The sequence below is a fragment of the Vanacampus margaritifer genome, chromosome 18, assembly GCF_051991255.1.
Source record: "Vanacampus margaritifer isolate UIUO_Vmar chromosome 18, RoL_Vmar_1.0, whole genome shotgun sequence".
Lineage (NCBI taxonomy): Eukaryota > Metazoa > Chordata > Actinopteri > Syngnathiformes > Syngnathidae > Vanacampus > Vanacampus margaritifer.
Genome location: NC_135449.1, coordinates 17,269,103 through 17,295,503, shown reverse-complemented (window position 1 = coordinate 17,295,503; position 26,401 = coordinate 17,269,103). Strand labels below are relative to the sequence as shown.

At 41.6% G+C, this 26,401-nt stretch overlaps 1 protein-coding gene across 1 annotated transcript; it reads right to left on the bottom strand.

The window, feature by feature from the left end:
• Positions 1–7,348: 7,348 nt before the first annotated feature.
• On the bottom strand, positions 7,349–25,061 carry LOC144038814 (uncharacterized). Its single transcript, XM_077551559.1, has 5 exons — positions 25,010–25,061; positions 11,980–12,729; positions 7,741–8,065; positions 7,567–7,664; positions 7,349–7,490 (listed from the first exon to the last, which is right to left on the bottom strand). The coding sequence occupies exons 1-2, from the start codon at positions 25,059–25,061 to the stop codon at positions 12,023–12,025; spliced, it is 759 nt and encodes a 252-aa protein (XP_077407685.1). The 3' UTR covers positions 7,349–7,490; positions 7,567–7,664; positions 7,741–8,065; positions 11,980–12,022.
• Between the last annotated feature and the right edge of the window lie 1,340 nt (positions 25,062–26,401).

The following is a 26,401-nucleotide window of genomic DNA, read 5'->3' as shown; positions in this document are numbered from 1 at the left end:
AATGTTGGTTATCCGAATGCAGGCTGGAGATCGATGAACAGTTGCTTTAAAGCTTTTATTTCTACAGAATATTCCGGGCACAAGTGAGTTCCAGACAATGGCTGCAGCCTCTCACAAGTGCGAAGATTTCAGAGGACTTACAACATTCTTATACTATCTTGAAGGGCGGTACCACAAAGCCCCCAGCAAAATGCCCACCCGGAGTTCACCGGACATGAGATACTTTAAAGACATCATACTAACACATTGACTTCAACCACAGACAAATGGTCTATTGTTGTGGAAATAGAGGAGGCCCCCTAGACATGCTGGCAGAAATCGCGAGAACACTCACAAAGACACATCCACAGATAAAAGTTCTACTGAGGAAATAAGGAAATTAAAACTGTTATCACTAAATCTGGGCAGAAGACCCTCTTCAGTGTTATTTCTCCGAATGTATTTGTATTTTTATTTTGATCAAACATTCCTGCGCACAGCTATGTCATTACATATGTGATCACTACTATACTTGTCTTCACTTGATCCTCTCCCTCAAAGCAATCCTTAAATTGTCTTATTTTTACAATAACTACCCTTGTGTCATGAGTCCTCTGACAATTATAAGTTACAATGTGAGAGGTTTTAATAGCCCGATCAAAAAAAGAAAACATTATTATAGCTTTTAAACACCTCAAATGCCAAATTGCTTTATCGAAAGAAACACATTTATCAGATGATGAACACCAGAAACTAAGGAAATCCAGGGCTGATAAAGTGTATTATTCGTCTCACTGCTCTGGGAAAAGAAGATGGATGGCAATGTTGATGCACAGACAAATAAATTTTGTTGAAACGTTAGTACATGGAGATAAAGAAGGTAGGTTTATACTGGTGAATGGTCTCCTAGATGGCATTGCAGTCTCTATTGTTAATGTCTATGCCCCAAATGAGGATCAGCCGAGTTTTGTGAAGTTATTATTTAATAGGATCGCGGAGCATAGCTCTGGTCTCTTACTTATGGGTGGAGATTTCAACTGTGTAATGACTCAACAAGATGGGCAGTCTGCATCTCAAACCGCCATATCAAAAATGTCAAGGAGGGGAAGCTTGAGGACCCAAATGCGGGAAGACAGGGCGAGGAGGCAGAGGTTCAATCAAAAAAAAAAGGATTTTTAATTTCTATTCAAACAAAAGGTGATCTTCCAAATTAAAAGATAAACCAAAACATGAACCAAAACATGGGGGGAAAAAACAAGGCAAATAACGGGCAGCATGACATGGGGAAAAACAATGAACCGACACAGACAGAGGGGAGACAGCAGACAAAATACATAGACACTAACGACACAACAAGACACACCTGGGCAAGACACAAGTGGCTGAGGGCACTGATTGGATAACACGAGGAAGGGCAGGATCACACTTAACAAGACCAAGGAAGACACACAAGGAAAACAGAATCTAAACATGACAAAAAATGGGAAAAATTCTCAAATATTTGTCTGCAGAGGCAGGTATTATAGATGTATGGAGATGCTAATTCCCGAAAGGGAGAGACTTTACATTTTACTCTAACAGACATGCAACCTATACGATAATTTACTTCTTCTTCTTTTTTTTACTCCTAAAGCTGAACTGCATAGAGTCGAAGACATAAATATCATGCCCATCACAATTTCAGACAACGCGCCGGTCGTTCTCCAGTGGGATCTGGGCTTGACACCAACTTCAAAGCAATAGAAATTAAATGCCTCTACTTAACGACACAGAGTTTAAGAAATATTTGTATAAAAACAACACTCCAGGCATATATCCTATTGTATTGTGGGATTGTGCTAAGGCTTATCTAAGAGGGAGTATTATTTCTTACACTACAGCAAGAAAGTGATGTAAGATTGCTAAACAATTAGAATTAGAGGCCAAAATCCGTGAACTGGAACATAAACACAAACAAGGGATGTTACCCAACCTAGCAGATCTTAGTATAGCTCGTGAGGAACTTCAAGGGCTATTATCAGAAAAAATTGAGGGGAATTTACGATTTGCCAAGCACCAGTATTATGAACATGGAAATAGAGCTAGCAACTCTTGGCTTTTAAATTACGAAAAACAACAATCCTCTAATATTGTGCATAAAATAAAAGTGGGAAGCAAATTTGTAGTCAAGCCCAAGGAGATAGATGAAGCCTTCACAAGTTTTTATAAACTCCTTTACCAAGATACCGATACCTGTACTGATGATTCTAAAATAGCACAATTTCTACAAAGTATTAATTTAACTTAGCTGCCTGAATTTGCTTCTGCAGGCCTAGACGAACCAATTTGTGATTAGGAAATTAAACAGATTATCTCATCTTTTAAAAATAACAAATGCTCTGGGCCAGAAGGAATAATAAATTAGTTCTATAAGTGTTTTCAGGAATGAACCCCCCTCCTCTTAAATGCCTATCACTACTCTTTACAAACCAAAATAATGGCTCCAACATGGTCAGAAGTTACAATAGTAGTAATACATAAGGATGGCAAAGATCCTAACAATTGTGGCACTTACAGACCCTTATCTATGCTAAATCGGGATGAGCGTATTTTGACAGCTATAATGGCACAACGTCTAAACAAAATAGTGACTAAAATCATTCATCCAGATTAAACTGGTTTTATTACTGGCAGACACTATGAAAATAATTTACTAACGCTTACTTAATATATTATCACGTCAAAGACAGAGGAAGACCAGGACAACAGTTCTGTCATTAGATGCACAAAAGGCGTTTGACCGAGTGTCATGGAAATATTTAATTCATATGTTAAAAAAAATGTAAATTTGGACCTAAGTTTATTGATTGGATTGACACAATATATTCTTCCCCTCAGGCAGCTGTCAGGGTCAACGGCTTCCGGTCTGCAAGGTTTAATTTGGAACGTGGATGCCCACTGTCACTCTTGCTCTTTGCCATCAGTATCGGACCACTAGCACAACTCATCAAGAGATGATGATGATATAAAAGGAGTGAAGAAGAACATAAAATATCTCTGTATGCCAACAACATCCTTATGTATTTGACTAAACCGTCCTCTACAATTCCATGTCTAATGAAGAAGTTATTATTAATTGGGTATTACTCTGGGTATAAAATCAATGGTGATAAGACAAAGGCCATGTTTTGGGTTATATCCCGCTGGAGCTAAAACGACAAAGCGGGTTTCGTTGGCCAAAAGAGGGAATAAAGTATTTGGGAATGTATATTCAGGCAAAGTGATGCTCATATGAGATGGTTAAGTATTGAACAAACAATGTGCTCTGTATCTTTGCAAATACAGTATTGCCATTTGTCGACTTTCCTGTTTTAGGGTTTAGGAAAGTCGACTAAAACGACGCTTGTCCTATGGAAGAGTCAAACTTGCCTTCAAGCTGCCAACTCACCTCTCTGCTCTGTCTAGCATTGCACACTTGGAATCCTTCACTCCAAATCATTTAGATGTGGGCTTTCGGAAATGGGCTGATTAGGGTCTTGTCTATGTTCATCACTTGATGGATAAAAATGTTTATTGTCATTTGAAGAGGGAGAAATTCACAGCTTCAAAAAAGTGATTTTCTTAGGTATTTTTGCAAATACGGTCTTTTTTGACATCTCACAAAGAATGGGGAAAAATAATGGACTGGGGAAATATAATGGATCCATCACCGATTTAATAAAAAAAAAGTATTTCAAAAACGGCAAGAGGACAAAAAAGTTATTACAAAGCTTTGTAAAATATTTGTATTATTGGCTCATGATCGGCCCATTTCTGCAAAACAAAGATGGGAGGTGGAGGCGGGCCGGATTATATTTGATGAAAATTAGAGAGAGGTATGTACGGTGGCAGACCAGACCACTAACTCCAACACATGGAGAACATTTTAATGGAAAATATGTTGTCGATATTTCAGGACCCCAGACATTGTTGCTAAAATTATTACCCCTAATGTTCCGAGTCTGTGTTGGAGGAACTGTGGCACCGAGGTGCCTAATCACACACATATTTTTTGGTTTGCTCCAAACTACAGGGTTTCTGGGATGAAGTGTACAGGGCCATAAACCAGATTTTTCAAGTTACAATACCAAGGAACTCAATGGTGGTCCAACTAGGATTATTGTACAAAATGCTCTATTATTGTAAAAAACTCAATAAAATTTAAGTAAAGGGACACAGATTGGTAATCTTACCATAACTGACATTAAATGTGTGTGTTTTTTAATAATAGTTTAGATTTTTGCATAAACAATTTTATTTTACTAGGTAAACAATGTACACAAATGTAATTTCTTTAAAACAAAGCCAAATATTGCTCATTGGAAAAGGGAATTGAAATCTTATAATAATTAATTAATACCAAGAATGCAACACAACTGACATCATTTATTGATAGACTGTACTTGTGATTTTTTTTTTTATTATTATTATTTTCCATTGCCCTTTTTTTGTCGTTTATTTGAAATGGAAATGCCCTATGTTCTATTGTTGTTTTATAGTATTCTTTATGTTAATTTTGAAAATGATTGAAATGGAATTGCACCTAATTTGTTTGTATTTGAAATAAAGAAGAAGGGGGGAAAGACTATCTATGCACCAAAAAATATCTACACACAATTTAATTTGATAAACCTTATTATTTTAGCAAAAATGTATATTAATAGATCCAAATACATGCAAAACAAGCCATCTTTCATTGAGTTTTTATGTTAAAAAATATATTCCTCTCTCACACACTCACTCACTCTCCCTCCCTCCCTCTCCCTCGCCCCCCCCCCCCTATTTTATTTATTTATTTAATTAAAGTAAACTTTGTACGATTACAAAGGAATTTTGAGATGGATTTCTACAACAGCGTGCGACAAAATTAAAAACATCTTTGAAGACGATCTGATCAATTTTGTAGGAGGAGTTTGTTAAAATGTCACCCGTTTTTTTTATTTAATTTAATTTTTTAGAGAAAGCTCAGTATCGTTTATTTGGTAATCTTACCGATTCGACATGTCATCATCATTGCTCTCTTTTTTTTGTCTCTTTTTCTTTTTTTTTGTATGTGCGTTAAAATTGGGAGCAGGTGAGATGGAGCAGAGGGAAATGATATCTCCGATATCCCCCCGCTCCGACCCACCTGCTTCCCAGACGTGTCAGTGAGTGTATGTGGTGCATTAAAAAAAAAATAGGAGGGTGTGGGGGGTGGGGTGGTCGTGGTGGCGTGGCGGGGATACAGATGGGGGACCGCTCCGATCCACCTGCTTCCCAGACGTGTCAGTGAGTGTATGTGGTGCATTAAAAAAAAAATAGGATGGAGTGGGGGGTGGGGGGGTCGTGGTGGCGTGGCGGGGATACAGATGGGGGACCGCAGCACTGCTTAATACTGCGGTCTGCCCCATCCGATGACTCCCCCCTGCAGTGTGTTAAGAGGAGCGACCAGCTTTACTTTTCTGAAGAGTAGATAGACTAATTTTTGCTCTCTTTTTTTTTTCCAGTAACATTTTGTAACAAAGTCCAACAACTGGCGCCAGTTAGACGTAGGTTTAAATGGAATCATTGAGAAAAAAAAATAAAAAAATTGGTAATACTTTCATTTTAATGGTGGCTATTCGTCCTATTAGAGAAATGGGAAGATTATTCCAGCGCTCCAAGTCACTATAAATGCTATCCAGAAGTGTAGTAAAGTTTAAATGAATTAAATCAGTTAATTTAGGTGAGATTTTTATGCCTAAGTATTGTAAATTCCTTGAATCCTTCTTTCCTGGTGTATAGCTAATGCAAGCGGCTCAATAAATATTGCAAATAATAAAGGGGACAGTGGGCATCCCTGTCTTGTGCCTCTCTGTAGAGTAAAACTCTGAGAAATAATCCCATTAGTAGTAACTGTAGCTTTAGGAGAATCATATAATACTGACACCCAGTGAATAAATGACTTCCCAAAGACAAATGTATTTAAAACATTAAAGAGGAAGGACCAGTTAACTTTGTCGAAGGCTTTTTCTGCATCCAACAATATAATCACTGCCTTTTTATCATGCCGCTGTGACATGCTAATAAGGTTAAATAGCCTCCTAATATTATTAGTAGAGTGATGACCTTTAATAAAGCCTGTTCGGTCGCTATGAATGATTGTCGAGATTACTGTTTCTAGTCTAGATGCGAAAGCCTTAGCGATAATTTTAATATCAGTGTTAATTAGTGAAATCAGACGGTAACTTGATCGAAGGGTGGGTCTTTTTCTGGCTTTAGTAAAAGTTTAATTGCTGCTGTATTCATGTGTGGACGTATCTAACCATTAGTTTTAATTTCTGTTACTACTCTTAAGAATAATGGAGCAAGCATGAACCAAAAGTGCTTAAAAAATACAGTATAGCCGGATAACCATCCGGGGCCAGGTGCTCTTCCATTAGGCATTCTATCTAGAGCACTGTAAAGCTCGTTTATAGTAAGTGGCGCATCTAACATATCTTTATATTCAGTAGTTAACTGAGGTATATTTAAGCTACTGAGGAATGCCTCAATATGCTCAGGGTTAGGCTGGTTAGTTTCTGAGTATAGGTTGCGATAATAGTTATACATTTTTTTATAAATTTCTTCTGGTGATTGTGTGCATTCACCAGTTGTCCCTTTAATAGCCGTTATAAGAGATTTTTCCCGATTGCGTTGAAGTTGATTTGCAAGAAATTTACCTGATTTGTGTTATTATATTCAAAGTTGTTGTATCTCAATTGTTGTATTATAAACTCTGTCTTTTCGGATAACATATCGTCTAACTGTATTTTTGCATTTTGTAAGTCAGTCCATATTTGGTTATTTGGGTTTCCTTCTTCCAAATCTTTTTCAAATATTTGATCCTGTTTCTTTTTATAAGATGAATATGATATGATTTTACTTGTAATTACCGCTTTCGCAGCTTCCCAGAGAAGAAATGGATATAAGTCTGGAGAGTCATTTATTTCCCCAAAGTCTGCCCACTCTCTTCTTATAATTTTGTCAAACTCTGCGTCATTTAGCAGTGAGATGTTAAAACGCAATGTCGGGGGTGGTTTAAAGGTATAATCAACTTGTAGGGTAAGTGAGACTGGTGCATGGTCGCTAATAATAATAGGATGTATTTTTGTACCGATTTTATCAACAATAGAATTATTTGTAAGAAAAAAATTAATTTTTGAAAAAGACCGGTGCACAGCGGAAAAGAAGGTAAATTCCTAAAATGTCACCCCTATAAAAGGCCCAAAAAAATGGGGACAAATTCCAAAGTAAATAAAAAATGGCGGACTTCCTGTTTGGTTTAGCAAGAGTGTTAGGGTTCAAGGGTGCAGGAGCTGGACCCACTTGCAGATACGAGAGGCAAGGCAGATTCCTGTGCGAGTAGTTTAATGAGTTCACAAAAGTGAATAGATAGGCAGGGAATTGAGTCCAAGTAGGAGGTGCATGGTCTAGGGGAGCAGGCAGGTGGGCAGGCTAAAGTACCGAAAACAGCAGGAGCCAGTGAGGATGATCTGGGTGAAGGCAAGACAAACGGGTGAGCAACAGGGCACTAATCACAGGAACAAAGATATGCTGGATATGACTGACTGAATGATAGGAAACGAAGATCTGGCGCCGAGGTGCGGTCCAGGGCTGGATTATGTAGTTTGAGGTGGTAGGATGCAGCAGGAGCCATTGAGGATGATCTGGGTGAAGGCAAGACAAACGGATGAGCAACAGGGCACTAATCACAGGAACAACGATATGCTGGAGACGACTGACTGAATGACAGGACAAGACGATCTGGCGCCGAGGTGCGGTCCAGGGCTGGCTTATGTAGGTTGGTGGTGGTATGATGATTGCCAACACCTAGCCTCTGCCTCGGCTGCATCTCTTTCCCCTGATTAGTCACGCATACAGACATGGAAAAAAGGAAAAGGGAAGGGCAGGACTCATGGGGAAGAGGCAAGAGCCCTGACAGTAGCCGAAGCACGGAGTAGGGCTGCGCGAGCACGTATCTAGGTGTTGGAGCACCGTCTCATGTGGGCCTGGACAGACGGGACCGCCAGGACCTTCTCCTGGGAGGGGAACAGGGGAGGCTGGTACCCTAGAGAACAGCGAAAGGGAGACATGCCCAGGGAGGCATTAGGCAGTGAATTGTGAGCGTACTCAATCCAGGGTAGCTGGGTGCTCCAGGTGGAAGGGTTGCTGTGTGGAGGGCGATCTCTAATTGTTGATTGGCGCGTTCAGTTTGACCGTTGGTTTGTGGGTGATAACCAGAAGACAGGCTGACGGCGATGCCTAGGGCAGAATAGAAGGACTTCCGACAAGTGAAGTGAACTGAGGACCCCTATCTGAAACCACAACCTGTGGGATGCCATGGATGCGAAACACATGTAGGTCTTTTTTGACATGAAACCATACTGCTGCTCACAAATGTTCACCTCTGCCCTCAATCTAACTTCAACTACTCTTTCCCATAGCTTCATTGTGTGGCTAATTAGCTTTATTCCTCTGTAGTTTCCACAACTCTGCACGTCTCCCTTGTTCTTAAAAATGGGCACCAGCACACTTCTCCTCCATTCCTCAGGTATCTTCTTACTATCTAAGATTCCTGTTGAACAACCCAGTCAGAAATTCTACTGCTACCTCTCCTAGACATTTCCATACCTCCACAGGTATATCATTGGCTTTTCCACTCTTCATCTTCTTCAATGCCCTTCTCACTTCATCCTAACTAATCTTTGCTACTTCCTGGTCCACGACAGTCACCTCTTCTACTCTTTGTTCTCTCTCATTTTCCTCATTCATCAACTCCTCAAAGTACTCTTTCCATCTTCCCATTACACTACTGGCATCTGTCAACACACTTCCATCCCTATCCTTTATTACTCTAACCTATACAAGTCATCGTAAGCCCCTTAATTGGCCTTTGCCACTTCTACTTTCACCCTATGCTGCATTTCCCTGTACTCCTGTCTACTTTCTTCATTCCTCTCAGTGTCCCACTTCTTCTTAGCTAACCTCTTTCTCTGGATCCACTTCTGCACCTCCTCATTCTACCACCAAGTCTCCTTATCCCCTTTCCTTCCAGATGACACACCAAGGACTGTCCTACCTGTCTCCCTGATCACATTTGCTGTAGTTCTCCAGTCATCTGGAAGCACCTCCTGACCATCCAGAGCCTGTCTCAACTCATTTCTGAAAGTCATACAACACTTCCTTTTTCAGCTTCCACCATTTCGTCCTCTGCTCTGTCTTTGCCGTCTTTGTCTTCCTCACCACCAGAGTCATCCTACACACTACCATCATACGCTGTCTGGCTACACTCTCACCTACCACTACTTTGCAGTCGCTAATCTCCTTCAGATTACACCGTCTAAACAAGATGTAGTCTACCTGTGTACTCCCATCTCCACTCTTGTAGGTCACCCTATGTTCCTGCCTCTTTTAGAAGAAAGTATTCACGACAGCCATTTCCATTTTTTTATGCAAAGTCAACCACCATCTGTCCTTCTGCGTTCCTCTCCTGGATACCAAACTTGCTCATCACCTCTGTTTCCTGCACCTACATGGCCATTGAAGTCTGCACCAATGACTACTCACTATCACTTCTTGGGATGTTCTGCATTATTTCATCAAGGTCCAACCAAAGGTTTTCCTTCTCCTCCAGCTCACATCCTAGCTGTGGCGCATACCCACTAACAACATTAATCATCACACCCTTGATTCCTAGCTTCAGGTTCATCACTCCGACACTCTTTTTACCTCCAGGACGTTCCTAACAAACTCCTCCCTTCACGATTACTCTTACTCCATTTCTTTTCCTATATACACCATGATAGACTAACTTGAATCCAGCTCTCAAACTTCTAGCTTTGCTCCCTTTTTACCTGGTCTCCTGAACACACAATATGTCCACCTTCCTCCTTTGCAACATGTCAACTAGCTCTCTAGCTTTTCCTGTCACAGTTCCAACATTCAAAGTCCCTACTCTCAGTCCTAGACACTTGGTGTTCCTCTTCTCTTTCCTCCTACCAACACACCTTCCTCCTCTCCTTCTTCGACCAACAGTAGTCCAGTTTCCACCGGCACCCAGTAGGTCAACAGCACCGATGGCGGTCGTTGTTAACTCGGGCCTCGACCGATCCGGTATGGAAGTCATATATTTCATTCACATGTTTGATTTGGCCAAAGTTTTTACGTCGGATGCCCTTCCTGACACAACCCTCTGTATTTATCCGGGCTTGGGACCGGCACTGGAAGACACAGGCTTGTGCCCCCTTGCGGCTACATTATTTTTAGAATCGATTCATCTATACATTTAATCGACTAATCGGATTAATTTTAATTTTGCATTTAAGTGTATTACAAAATATTTTTTTCCTGATTACTGTTTATAAACCAGTGATTGGTGTTCTTTGTATACTATATACTTTATATACTAAATACTTTGTATTTGTAGTGATTTTTTAAAATTATTTTTTTAAGGAGGCAACGTTGATGTTGTAGCCTATGTTAACGATTTGGTCATTGTTTTCAAAATTTAAAAACAGATGTTTGCAAATGTCTTAATTTGATTAAACACAGAATATAATTGGTCTTCTTTCATTAAGGACTACAGAAATCAGTCAACAAATATTGTTCATATGCTGAAATCAGAGGATTTGGACAATTTTTATTTAAAAAATGGCTCCAAATGATTACTCAATTATGAAAATAGTTGGCCGATTAATTTGATAATCGATTAATCAATTAATTTTGACAGCTCTATCACAAAGCTGAAAGAACATTTTATATGAAATAGTTTTAGATCTAAAATGTTCAACATTATACACTGGGGGAAAAATGATTGTCGTGACTAGCCTAAAATATTGACAGTTTTTGTTAACTAAAACTAGACGAACAAAATTATGTTTTTTTGGACTAAAATTCTGGAATCATAATCAACCAAAAAAGGACCGAATACGGGATGAGGTTGACAAAACTGGACTAAAACTGAGACAAAATTTTAAAATGGCTGATAAAATTAACACTACCAGGAATGCATCGAAAGAGGATTTTTTTAAGCAAAATGTGATGCTTCACCCCTGGGGGACTTCCTGGTAGGTTTAGCATATAGCTCGATATGACTTTTTTGCACGTCGTGGGCATAAGCCTCCAAATGCTCGTATAACCGGGAATGCTCCCACTGAGCCATAGATGTCTACTAGACGAAGTTTAGACCGAAATTAGCCCGTCTATAATTGGTCTATATTTTAGCCCGAATCTAGACGATACAATTAATCAAGTAAATATTAACTGTTAAGTTAAAAAAAGAACTGTAGGTTGCATAAATGATGGCAAAATGTTGCATTACTATGTTTTAAACAGTAATTGATCAATGTACAGTGTAGATCATATTTAGACTTAATTTATATGTCTAAATCAAGTTCTCATTTAGACTCTCTTTAGACCAAATCCGAATGATTGAATTAAATACATTGAATGTGTATTGACACAAAGTAAATAAATAACTGACCAACTGGATCATCAGTGTGAAACAAAATGCCAGATCACTATCTTCTCTTATTTCAAACCTTTTATCCAAATTGGTGATTAGTTAATGCACATGTAAATCTCAGCCAGTCTCAATATTAATGTATATAAAGTTATTATTTGTCAAGAAGGCAAAGTTTGGTGGAGGACCCAGTCGCAGGGAAAAAACGTGGGGAGGACAAGGCAAAAACTGGTAGCATAACGGGAGGTAATTGACAATGAACTGACAAAGGAGACTCAATACACACACGCTAATGACACAACAAGACACACCTGGGCCAAGACAAGTGGCTGAGGGCACTGATTGGATGACACGAGGAAGGGCAGGATTACACTTAAGACCAAGGGAGACACACAAGGAAAAACAAAACCCAGACATGACAGTACCCCTCCCTCAAGGCACGGCTCCCAGACGTCCCTAAAACAAAAAAGTCCAAAAACAAGGCGGGCGGAGGGGGGCACGGAGGCGGGAACAAGGCTCACCCATCAAAGCCAGTCCGGCATCGTCCAGAGGGCGTCCCGGGCTTCAGGCAAGGGGAGCCCGGTGGCGCCGGTCCAGAGGGCGTCCCGGACGCCACACTGGAGCAGAAAGCGACCGCAGGACGTGCGCCGCCAGACGAGGAGAAGAGGACGGCAGTGGGACGTGCGCCTCCTGTCCACAGTCATGGGCTTGAAGCCACCATGGAAGAGGCGAAGAGACTTTGCACGAGAGCGGCCGAGGCAAGGAGGCCAAGGGCTGCAGCGGCACAAGCAAGAAGGCCAGGGGCTGCAGCGGCACAGGCAAGGAGGCCAAAGGCAGGGGCTGCAGCGGCACTGGCGAGGATGCACAGGGCGGCAGCGGGGAGGATGCTCGGGGCGGCAGCGGCACAGGCGAAAAGGCTCGAGACTGAGGCTGCCGTGGAGCCGGGACGGGGACTTGAGGCTGCGGCAGACGTGGTTCGGGGACTTGAGGGTGCAGCAGACGTGGTTCGGGGACTTGAGGGTGCAGCAGACGTGGTTCGGGGACTTGAGGCTGCGGCAGACGTGGTTCGGGGACTTGAGGCTGCGGCAGACGTGGTTCGGGGACTTGAGGCTGCGGCAGACGTGGTTCGGGGACTTGAGGCTGCGGCAGACGTGGTTCGGGGACTTGAGGCTGCGGCAGACGTGGTTCGAGGACTTGAGGCTTGCTACCCAGAGCACCACCAGCCGAAGGCAGGAGCCCCAGGGCTTCGTTCAACAAGGCTATTATTAGGGCTCAGGAGGCAAGTATTTGTTCCTGGCATGACAGAGCTCCCGCTGGGTCCTTCTGTGGTCGGTTCATCTGTCAAGAAGGCAAAGTTTGGTGGAGGACCCAGTCACAGGGAAGCAGGGCAAGGAGGCAAAGGTGATGTACAAAAAATGACTTTAATTACTACAAAACAAAAGCGAACTCCAAATGGCAAGAGAAAACAAACCGTGGGGAGGACAACAAGGCAAAAACTGGTAGCATGACGGGAGGGAAATGACAATGAACCGACACAGACAGCGGGGAGACAGGAGACTAAAGACACACACGCTAATGACACAACAAGACACACCTGGGGCAAGACACAAGTGGCTGAGGGCACTGATTGGTTGACACGAGGTAGGGCAGGATTACACTTAACAAGACCAAGGGAGACACACAAGGAAAAACAGAACCCAAACATGACATTATTGATCATTTCTACCTTAGGTCATCCACAACATACTGATATGCAGCAGGAGGATAAAGTATACAAGTTATTAGCTAAAACTATACTATATGCCTATACAGCATATAGTATATCAAATAAACGTGACTAATGTTGCAATGCAAGTATGATTTCTATTTTGTCTTCCAGCAGGTAATCAATGGTGCACACACATCAGCACCTGGCAACGTGACAGGCAGGACACAAGGTACCGTATTTGTCAAGTATCACAATGTTCACAAAGATAACACTGTGAGTAAAAATATTAATTTCAATATTCCCCGACAGTGAATATTGGCAGCAAGACGCACCTCGTGTCCGCTATTGATCATTTCTACCTTAGGTCATCCACAACATACTGATATGCAACAGGAGGATAAAGTATACAAGTTATTAGCTAAAACTATACTATATGCCTATACAGCATATAGTATATCAAATAAACGTGACTAATGTTGCAATGCAAGTATGATTTCTATTTTGTCTTCCAGCAGGTAATCAATGGTGCACACACATCAGCACCTGGCAACGTGACAGGCAGGACACAAGGTACCGTATTTGTCAAGTATCACAATGTTCACAAAGATAACACTGTGAGTAAAAATATTAATTTCAATATTCCCCGACAGTGAATATTGGCAGCAAGACGCACCTCGTGTCCGCAACGCAGCCAGGACTCCTGAAGGTACACAGTAATTCAGTGTAGTGTTGGACTGCTTTGGTATGGGTTGCAAGTTAGATATTTAATTTATGCAATTTATTTATCTCCCAGGATGCGATAGACACAGTCTCATTCATACCACTTTTTCTTTTCTTTTTTTCCTGGAGAGCTCAGTATTGTTCATTCGGTAATTTTACCGATTTGACATGTCATCATCATTGCTCTCTCTTTTCTTTTTCTTTTTGTATGTGGGTGAGTATGTGTATGTGTGTGTGTGTGTGCGTGCGAGTGTGTGTGTGTATTCATTAGTTCACCTAAAACCTATTAAAAAATCCCATACCGTTCACCTAAACTAAACACTTCCAGCCAGAGTTGTGAGGCCGTCAGGAGACCCGAGGAAGGACCAAAGAAAAGAAAGGAAAGTGAAATCCAGCACCAACCAGAGTCCTTCACCAACCCCAGAGACATCTAAATTCCAACAAATCAGGGAGACCTCAAGAGACCAAAGGAGAGACTGAGGAAAGGAAGGAAGGACAGACAAAGCAGAGTGAGATCCAGAGACACCAGCCTCCACCGATTCAATGACCTGAGGAAGAAGCAGATTGTGTCTGAGTTTCGATACATGCTGGTGTGGTGAATCTGGCATGCATGAAAATTTCCACCAAAGAGGGGAGCCGTCGACCCCTGCCAGGACAGAGCAAGCGCAACACCTCAGGGCCCCCCAGGCCACGGCAGCGCCAAAGGACCACCCTCGGGCCACCGGTCGTAGAGCAAACCCAGGAGCAGGAGCGCCCCCCACCCCAACACGGCCTGCGCCCCCAACCCAACACAGCAGGACGGGGCACTGCAGGCCCGCCAGGCACCCCACCAGTCCACAGCCCTCGCCCCCCTGGCCCCCATCCACCCCAACCCAGCCCCAGCCGCCCCCAGGCTCCCAAACCCCCCAGACACCCTCCCACCCCCAGCACAATCGTGCTGTACAAGAAATAGATTATGGCAGTTGTATTGGTGGGAAAAGTGTCCATAACAAGGACGAGGCAATTTGTATGCGCGCGTCAGGGCATTATAAAACTAATTGTCTGTACAAAAAAAAAAAGAAGCTACGTTTCTAAAATCATTTTAGCCATATTTTAGATTGTTCCAGATGTTTTATGGTAGTATACTGCATATGCATTTAAATAATTGTAACCTTTAAAAAAAATGAAGAGACCTTTGGGGTATAACCTGTCAGTACTACAGTGTACTCCATGGATTGGAGGAACATGGCTTGATTAAAAACAAGTTCCAATTTCAAGAACTTTAAAACAAGTTCTCCCATCACAAACAAGCTCTGGTAAGACCCCGCCATTTTTACGACATCTCTATGTATATATGTCACGACATAGCATGTGCACACTGGACGTGGCCTGGTTATTCCGATTGAACTTTTTACATGACACTTGTTTGAATGTGCAAAAGGTGTATTCCACCCCAGTGAATCCAAATAATTGCATTCAGATTTTGTTGTTTTATTCTGATGGAGGTGGTCATATGAAACATTTTCATTCCGTTTGGTCGTTCAGTTTCATTCTAATCAGAATACATGGCTCCATATTATCCTGGCTAATGAAATAATTTACACATATATATATATTGTCAACATTTAACTGTTTCAATTTATATTTTAACTGTTTTGAATTTAGTTATAGATGTGAAGATGTAGATATAACTATGTTAAACTCAATTTAGCTTGATGAATAAGAATGTGAAAATGGTTTCTTTGTTCTTTGTCCCTCTCTTCCCGTGAGAAAGGAATGTGTTAAAAGGTTTCTGTTGATTTATCTGAGGACTATGTTTAAAAGTACTGTCAGAGTTTCTGGTCATCAGTCATCAGGTCATAAGGTCTAAGGACAAATCCTGTCCACATCAATTTTCCAAAGTCTGGGAGTGAACTAAAATATGGGCTGTCAAAACTTGTACCTGCTTTTTGTCTTACTCTCTTTCTCAGGACTCAGGGAAGGGAGGGGGGAGTGGTATCGTGTAACACGTTTTGAAAATTGTATAAAGATGCTATGGATCCACAAAAGAACACACACTTGGGAGAAATCACCAACTTGAGTGAGCTCATTTTGTGTCTTCAGAATTTCTGAAATAAAAACCTTGCAAGGAAACCTCTTCATCGATCTCAACTCTGATTTATTTAAAAACGCAAAAGAAAACAAAATACATGTTTTCACTTCAAATGGTGACCCCAAACATTTGACGTTTTCAAGCTGCGGCATTCCCGGACGAACAGAATTTCTGGCGCCATATTAATTGTACGGTAAGTGGACACGTTTATCCACGTAGAGAAATTCTGTCTGTTCGGGATCGCTGCAACTGGTTTTCGTCTTCTAAATTGACTAAATTGTACATGAGATCTGAGTGAACAGGTATTAGTAGAGTTTGAAGTTGTTTTGTTACGGAAGGACGCGAAGTCCTTGATTTTGGATTTTACTACGACATTGAACTATACACGTACGTGGTGACGGTCATTGTTTACGGAAGTACCGACACGTTGGATTATGCGCAGCTAAAGTAAGGCAGCATTACGAGGAACAGGTTGAAGCAAGCGGCTTTGTTGTTGTTTATTGTTGTTTTTGTTGACTTTTGCCGCCTGTGAAGAAATCGCTGGATCCGGATATATTTATTTTTCAACGAAGGCACGTTGTATTTTATTAAGTGAGTCCGTGCACTTCGGAGATATTTTATGTTCGTCTGTAGTTATTTTTAATTTTTGGGGTAGGAATGAGCAATGTTGCTGAATAATTTTAACCTATTGAATTGTGGTACCACAAGAGAGACGTCACTGAAGTAATAAATATTAATACGACTCGAATATAATTAATATAAGTTATGGAGGCCATTTTTGACCTTGACACCGAGTGGTTTGACCTGAATGTACTTCCGGTTCATAGTCGGAACATGTTGTTGGTTGCACAAGTTGCAAATGCTTCCGATGTTGCGATCGGAACATTGTCCACAAAACGAAGACGTAAATTGAAGGTTTTCTTAAACGAATGGATGCGCACTTGTGAAAAAGGATGGTTCCCACCGTTACAATCTACGGTTTGCTTGATATCATTGATGAAATCGGTTGAGCTTGCATGTGTAAAGAAACGGCAAACGCTGGATAAAGAGGTACGAGAGACATCTATATTTTCTTCAAATGGAAGAAAAATCAGACAACACTGTGAGAAAGTGGATCAAATGGTGATTAATGCTAGAATGTTAGTTTTGGGTAGCTCTGTAAAGATACTTCGGATGGCTGTGATAAAAACTGCTGATGACAAAGAGGCTAATTTGGATGCTAAGCTAACAGCTCCTCCTGCGTACGAGGAAGCTCACATGGGAAATAGGTTCGACCCTATAAGCCCGTTTACTGAATCACCATATAGTACTGCTATTCAGATGCTGCAAAATTTGCAGGCACCTGTATTGACTGTAAATGGTGGTAATCTCGATGTGGATTGGAATGGTGACAATCGTGATACGAATCTTTCACGCGACTCTGTTTTACAGGCCGCGAATGCGTTAGCTGCGGGCGTGAATGCTTCAGTGAAACAACAGGAAGAGAAATTAGAAAAAGTGTTAGCTATAAAAGGTGACCCGCAGGACAAATTGAACCAGGTGAGAGCTTTCGGTTTGGAATTGACTAGACATGCGGAAGTACCACAGTTAGCTCGTAGTAAATGGCGTTCCATTCTTTCTCGCTTTGAAAAAGCTGCAGACGACGAATTGATGGAACAAAACCGTTTATTAAAGGCTGAACGGGATGAATTGTTTAGACAACGAGACCATGATATGACTAATGAAGCTTCTAATGCATTGACTAACAGCTATCAAATTGAAGAAATACAGAGGAAGCTGGCCCATCTGACATGTGCCGTTGAGGCTGTTTCAGGACCACGTTACATTAGCATAACCGAAAGACTCCCAGACAGTACTCCTAAAGGACCTGTGACTCGCTCTAAAGTAGGTTTGCAAGCACCTATGTTGACGGAAGTTGACCCAGCCACCGGGAATTCTGCTACCGTGTATAAGCCTTATTTACCTTCTGACTCAAGCGTGCTTTTGCAAAAACTTCCCCCACTGCCAGCGGGAGGGCAAAATTGGCTCAGGTCTTTGCAGAGAGAGGTGATAGGTCAGATTTTAACAGCAGGGGATGTGCGTGCGCTCTTGACACACGCTTGTCCTCTCTCTCAACTCGAAGTGTTGATGACTAATTCAGGAATGCCATCTTTGATGGATGGTGAGGCACTATCACGTGATAATTATTTGAGACTCTTTGAGGTCCTCGCCAAATTGTTCCCAATCCCGGAAATTGTCATATCTGACTTGATGTTTGCTCCAAAAGCTGACGAGGAGGCTGCGGCGTTCATTTACCATGCTCTTGTGGAATATTCATTGAAAACTAGACACCTGCCAACTGACTCTGCACTATATTCGCAAGTTTTCAGAGTAGCTGTGCTTAAAGGTCTCCCAAAGTCGGTTATGCAGGCTATGGACGCAAATCCGGATTTGCCAGGAGCCGAACATGCAAGGTGGTTGTCTCATCTTAAACATCATTTGAGAAGGTATGCAAAAGAGATCGAATCAAAAATTGAAAAACATAAGAATACTGAATTACAATTAGCAATTATGCGATTACAAACTTTGAAGAAAAAAGAGGAGGATTTTGTTCTTCCGGCTTCTACTGATATGTCATCACCTAATAATGTTGTGGGAGATTGTGTTATGTTTCAGTCAGTTCCTTTTATTGATTGAGATCACTGCTTCAACTGTGGCCGTGCTGGCCACTGGGCAAATACCTGCCGACAGAACTCACGTGTCGTCAGGGGCAGAGGGAGACGACAACAAAGAGGGTGCGGATATTACCAGCAAAGGGGACGTGGCTCATGAAGGAATTATTCAATTACTCTATTAAGTGTAATCTTTGCGTGTTCCAAATAAATTGCATTGAGATTGAAGACATTTAACATTTTCAATTTATAGTTTTGCTGTTTTTGAATTTACTTATAGGCATATAGATGTGATATAATCATGAGTGTTTAAAATAATACAGTGGGATGGTGATTTTGTGAACTTTATTTGATCTACGTACCCTCAAAACTATTGAAGATAGGAATGTGCATGATGTTATCAGAGTCTCTTGTCATTAGGGACTGAAGGTCTGGGGTCAGATCCTGATTGCATCTGTTCCCCCAGTCAAGAAGGGGAACTGTATGTAAATGTCTGTTTACTAACAACATTACACCTTTGTTCAACCTGGAGTCGACATGTCTGTATGTAAATGTCTGCTTACTAACAACATTACACCTTTGTTCAACTAGGAGTCGACATGTCTGTTCTTTGTTCAATCAAGAGGCGGGAAGAGGAACCTTTTATCTTTTGTTTATAAATGAGTTGATGTTCTGTAGACTGTTACACACTTGGGGTTCCACGTCGCATTCAGAAGTGGGTGTCCTCACTGTGTCTTTAGAAGCTTCTAAATAAATTTTGCAAAGAAAACTTCTCCATCAGATCTCAATGCAATTATTTGGAACACGCAAAGATTACACGTAATATAGTAATCTAAATAATTCCTTCAAAATGGTGACCCTGACGTCGACGGAGACAAATTGAGACGTTTTTGCAACAGCTTTGATTGGTCCTGAACACCGGATTTCTAAAGCGCAAAATATTAACAAAGGTGAGTGGACATTTATCCACGTAGAGAAATTCTGGTTGTTTAGAATCAATACAGTCGCATTTCGTCTGTGCTAAGTTGTATTTGGGATCTGTGAACAAGTTAAGGGGGGTTAAAGTTTTTACGGAGGGACGCGAAAGTCCTCGATTTTGAAAATTACTACGACATTGAACTATGCATAGGAAGTGATGCCCCGTTGTGTACGGAAGTGACGTCAAGTAGGAGCGCTCCGCCGTTTGAAACGGCATATAAGAGATTGAGTTTCCACGGAGGAATAGGCTGTTTTTATTGTGGTGTGGTATTAGCCGCTCGTGTTGATCACACGGAGCGAGTGCTGTTGAGTTTTGTGGAATTAGCCGCCCGTATTGATCACACGGGTGAGTGCTGTGAAAATTAGCCGCCCGTATATTTCTATGGGTGAGTGCTGTGAAAATTAGCCGCCCGTATATTTCTACGGTGTGAGAGCTGTGTGATAAGCCGCCCGTGAAGATCCTGGATTTTTTATTTATCAAGTCGCGCAAACGGTATTTAATATCTGTTTTATTTTCGTCTTGTTTTTATTTTTCTGAAAAAAATATATATAATAATACATTTTTGGGGGGGATTAATGAGAATAGTTTTGATCTGCTATATTGTAGTATCTTACGTGAGACGTCACTGACTTTATAAATATTAAAAACGACTAATTACTACATATTATGGACGAAAAATTCTGACCGTAACTAAGGATGGTTCGATTTGCATACGCTTCCGGTCGAGAGTCAGAATTGGTCGCTAAGCGAACAGTGAAGGCTGTAACGTTCATGATGCTGGACGCATTTCCACCACGGCGTCGAAGTAAGTTGGAAACTCTTTTAAATGAATGAATGCGCACTAATTTTGATAGTGGTTTGGTTCTCACCGTTGAGAAATGTGGTGTGTTCGTGGAACTTGATTGTGTAAAACAGCGCCAGACGCTGATTACCTCCGTGAAAAACACATCTATATTTTGTTCGAATGGAGGAGGAGTTGGACGACGGTGTGGGGTCGTGGACCAAATGTTGGTTTGTGCTAGAATGTTAGCGTTGGGTAGCTCTGTGAAAGTTGCGCGGATTGCGGTGTTAAGTGATTTTGAGAACAAGGAGGCTGATGCTAAGCTAGCGGCTCTGCCAGCGTATGAGTTGCCATGCGCAGGAGATGAGTTTTTGGTAAGACGCTACCGCGCGAATCTGTTTTTAAGGCTGAGGATGAGTTTGCTGCGGGCAGCCGCATCTGTTAAGAAATTGGAACATAAATTGGATGAAGTGTTGGCTGTGAGAGATGACCCGCGGGGAAAAATTGAACCAAGCGAGAGCTCTTGGTTTAGAAATGAATGGTTGAGTGTACACGTTTGTTTAAGCTCCATGGTGTGTTGTGGCCACGTGTTTTTTTTTTTCGTTGTTTGTCTTACAATGTGCGCGATGTGTCTGTGTCGCGGCCGTAACGTTGCGATGGATTGTGCGCGAATAAGTCAACATTTGAGCTATACGTACGTGGTGAAGTTATTATTCGACAAAGTAACGGTGTATTTTACAGTGAGTCCGTGCACTTCGGAGATGTTTGTGTTCGTCTGTGGTTATTTTATTTTTTGGAGGAGAAATGAGCAACGTTGCGGTGAGAATTATGGCCTCTTGAATTGGTTCAACAAGTGAGACGCCACTGAATTAATTTGAGGAGTTTGTGTTGTGTGTGAGTGTATGCTGGGCCTAGTTTGGTGAGTTGAGACTGTGAGATATGTGTAAAGCATGTGTGAATTGTGAGTTTAAAGGGGGGATTTGATCTATTCTTGTTTTTGTGTTTTTTCTCCTCAATGCCTTTATGACAATGGAGAGGAACTGAAGTTAAGTGAAAGAAGGACTGAGTTTGTTTGAAGGCAGGTATTTTGTGTCTCCAAAAATGAGCGAGATAAGATAGGATGTATATGAATGGCGTTTTGTAGGAAGTGAAAAAGAGTAGGTTTCAATGGAAAAGAGGTGAAAAAAAAATTCCTCTCTCTCCAGTTTCTTTGTCCTCAAAAAAGGGTGAAAAAGAATGGTAGCAGGAAATGAGCATATTTTGAAAGTGGGGGAGAATTATTCCTTTGTCTGTGACAATTTTTAAAGCCCTTCCCCCCCACGCTTGATTAGGGACTAAAGGTCTGTGAGGATGGGGGCCGTGAGCTGCTGTTTTAAGAAGGTGGTGATTTGTACTGTTGTCTGTTAAAATTAAACTAAATAAAAAGGACAGGGGAGTGTGTGTGATAAGTTTTTTTTCCTCTCTCCCATTGTCTCCATTTTGGGAGCTGCAGTTCAATTTGGGAGACTTGTAGTCTGTTGTGTCAAGTGACACCTTGTTGTCATCTTGTGTGTGTGTGTGTGTGTGTGTGTGTGTGTGTGTGTGTGTGTGTGTGTGTGAATAGCAGGGGTCTTTCGATGCTAATCGGTTAGATCAAATTGTTCCTGTTAAAAGGAAAGATATAGAGGTCTAGATGATAACTACAGGCCACTATCATATTATTTTTAAAATCAGATCTGTGTGTTTTATAGTATGAGTAGAATAGAATGAGTCTCATGCAATTATTTGGAACACGCAAAGATTACACGTAATATAGTAATCTAAATAATTCCTTCAAGATCCGATGGATAAGTTTTCTTTGCAAAATTTATTTAGAAGCTTCTAAAGACACAGTCAGGACACTCACATCTGAATGCAACGTAGAGCCCCAAGTGTGTAACAGTCTACAGAACATCGACTCATTTATACTCAAAAGATAAAAGGTTCCTCTTCCCCTCCTAAGTTGAACAAAGGACAGACATGTCGACTCCTAGTTGAACAAAGGTGTAATGTTGTTAGTAAGCAGACATTTACATACAGACATGTCGACTCCAGGTTGAACAAAGGTGTAATGTTGTTAGTAAACAGACATTTACATACAGTTCCCCTTCTTGACTGGGGGAACAGATGTAATCAGGATCTGACCCCAGACTTTTAGTCTCTAATGACAAGAGAGTCTGATAACATCATGCACATTCCTATCTTCAATAGAATTGAGGGTAAGAGGAGCAAATAAAGTTCACAAAATCATTATTCCACGGTATTCTTTTAACAACACTCATGATTATATCACATCTATATGCCTATAAGTAAATTCAAAAACAGCAAAACTATAAATTGAAAATGTTAAATGTCTTCACTCACAGGGCTTTTCCACACGCCGGATGTCATTACAACAACAACAACAATATCCGCCTGTGCCAAATCAGCAGTTCCTGCCGCCACCTGGTAGACAGTTTCCACAATGACTGGGCCCTGAATTCACATCCAAAGGCCTCCAGGAACCGATGATTGAGATGGAGGTAGGGGGAACTTCCTTATCATTTATGGTGGATACTGGAGCTCGTCACTCTACCATTATGATATTGCCGCCTGACAGTACGCTCACCACGGATGGCATTTTGCTGGTTGGATTCAAAGGAGAACAAACTATTCTGAAATTGACAGCTCCGATACACACGGAATGCTTCACACAGACTTTTTTACATGCATTTGTGTACGCACCGAACTGTCCAGTGAATCTAATGGGAAGGGATCTTCTCATAAAAACTGCACCATTGATCCAGTGCGGGCCGGATGGACTCACGCTTCAGTTCCCAGATGGACATACTTATTACTGCGCTGGTGACTGCGCCTCTGTCTCCCCCCAGCTTCCAGTGGTACCTCAACACACCATGGCATGCACCAGTGCTGACATCTGCTGGGCAAAGATTGACACTGATTCCTCCGGCTGGAGGGATGCTGAGACTTTTTGGAAAAATTGGTCTCCTTGGGTTCGTAATTTGAGATCATATGAGACGGTATCTGACTGTATACATTGCACTCTCTTTTATGACAGATGTGGTGATGAGATATACAGTGAAGCATTCCGTACAGTTGTTGACAACACCTGGGAGTTGCGTGTAGGTGATCTGTTCGCAGGTAGGCCCGGTGTCGCGTTTTCTGTAAATCTGACTGAAGTACAATTTCGGTGGTATGAGATGGCGGAACCACCTGATGAATCTGTGCTGGCATGTCATCCTCATATTTCCCTGATGGTCTCATCCCAGCACACGGCGAAAGATTTGGGTCCAATTGTCCTGGCCTGCACAAAAGCAACTGATTGGCAACACTCTTTATACCTAGATTTAATATATTCCAAAACTCTCGATGCCTATTGGATTAAATCTGATTTGTTTGCTTCCATGTCTGTTTTAGAACATCAGCTTTTGGACCGACACCATGGAAGGGAGACATCTGACAGCGACCTTACTGGTGACATGTTAAAAACCTTGCCTGCTGCACTGTGGTCTACTGACCCGACTGATATGGGCCTCTGTAATATTGCTCCAGTAACTTTTGAATTAAAACCCGACTCCGTTTGGGTGCCGCAATACCCAATGAAGCATGAGGGGCGACTTGGCATCTCAGCAACAATCAACGGTTTGCTAAAAGCGGGGGTTCTTTGTAAAATTGATAGGTCAAGCTGCAATACTCCCATTCTCCCAGTAGAGAACAAGAACAGTACTGGTAAATTTTGTATGGTGCATGATCTCAGAGCTATTAATGCTAAAGTTTTGAAACTTGCACTGCCGGTGCCAAATCCGCATTCTGCGCTGTCACAAATTACTCCATTACATACGCATTTTACCTGCATTGACCTTGCAAATGCATTTTTTTGCATCCCTCTTGACCTGTCTATGCAGAAGTATTTTGCATTTACGTGGAATAATGAGTGTTATTCCTATACCCGATTACCCCAAGGATTTGTGTTGTCCCCTGGAGTTTTTAATGCTTCCCTTCGACAGCTGCTGTCACCTCTTCAACTTCCTACTGATGTTCTTTTGGTGCAGTATGTGGATGATCTACTCCTAGCCGCACCGTCAGAGTAGTCCTGCCTTCAAGCTACACAGCTCCTTTTGAGCCACCTGGCTTCGGTGGGCCTGAAGTGCTCCAAAGACAAACTCCAAATTGCCCGACCTCAGGTTTCTTTCTTGGGACGACTTATATCAAAGCATGGAACAGGTATTTCTCCGTCACACAAAGATGACATCTTGCACCATCCCAAACCGACAAATGTGAAACAAATGTTGGCTTTTCTGGGTCTGTGCAACTATTCCAGACATCATGTTCCGGATTTTGCGGAACTGACTCATTCTCTCAGACAATTAGTGAATGAAAAAGGAATGAGAAACCTGTCACATGTTCTTAATTGGACTCAAGCTGCAGAGGACTCTTTTGTTCTGCTGAAACAGTTTTTGTCATCAGGCACTTGTCGTTCCTGATTACACTAAGATGTTTTTCCTTGATGTTTCTGAGAAATCAACCAGTGTGTCGGCTGTCCTTTTTCAAAAGAGGGAAAATGGTAATAGACATGTTTGCCTTTATGCATCAACATCTCTTGAAAAATATGAACAGCGTCACCATCTTTGCGCAGCTTTTGCTTGAGCACTAGCTTGCTTGATTCAGAAACCATCTCTATATTGTGTTACATCACCCGCTGACAGCCAAGCATTTACTATGACATGGGGACGACAGAGAAAGATTGAATCAGTTTTGACACAACCTCACATTTTGTTTATACATGAGGGAATTAACATGGCAGAAGGCATGTTGGAGGGACAATCCCACTGCTGCACTCAGCGAATTGTGGAAGAGAACTCACTGAGAAATGGCCTTTACGACATCCCACTGGACGACCCAGACTTGACGTTATTTATGGACGGATGTTGTTTTAAGGGAAATTAAGGACTCCAATCAGGTTTTGCTGTAACACAGATGACTGGAACAACTTTTGACCTGATAGTGGCAGAGAGACTTACATGGCCTCAGTCAGCTCAACGAGCAGAAATAGTGGCTGTGACAACTGCATTAAAAATAGCAAAAGATAAGACTGTGAACATTTACACTGACTCTGCGTATGCGCATGTGGTTGTGCATACAGCCATCAAAGAATGGCAAAGAAATGACTTCATGACTTCACCTATCAAACACCATCAAGACATTTTTGATTTGACGCCTCAAGACGCCTTACTACTGCCTAAAGCAGTAGCTGTGATAAAATGTAAAGGACATTCAAAAATAATGATTTTGTGTCAGTAGGAAATGATTCGGCAGACAAGGTGGCAAAACAAGCAGTGGGCTACAGCCCAACACTTCAATTGATGGTGAGCGAAGATGAATTGGGAGACGGACAAGAAATAACTTCGGAAACAATTAAGCTGTGGCAGGAGAAGGCCAGTCCGGAAGAACAGAGTGTTTGGCTGTCAAAAGGTGGACAAAAAGATGGAGCAAGTATATGGCGGAAAGAAGGTAAATATATCCCATCACAGAAACAATTAAAAAATATAATTTCTGAAGCCTATGTAATATGCCATGTTGGTGTAGAAGGAAACAATAAGACGACTAAGCAAATGGTGGCATCCATACATGAGACAAATTGTTAAAAGTGAACTGCAGGACTGCAGTGTTTGTAATAAATTTAACAGTATGCCTACATCTAAACATCCTCCTGGCACTCACGATCCGGAAGTGACTGCTCCAGGACAAGTGATTTCAATGGATTTCACTGACATGATAAAACCAGTGGAAGGATACCGATATTTGTTGGTAATAGTGGATTCCTTTTCCGGGTGGCCGGAAGCATATCACTGCAAATCTGAAACAGCAGAGGTCGTGGTAAAACATTTGATTAATCATTACATACCATCACATGGGTTTCCCAGAAAATTTTGATCAGACAATGGAACCCATTTCAGAAACAAACATCTACAGGAAGTAGAAAAAGCATTGGGGCTAAGACATACATTTGGTTCT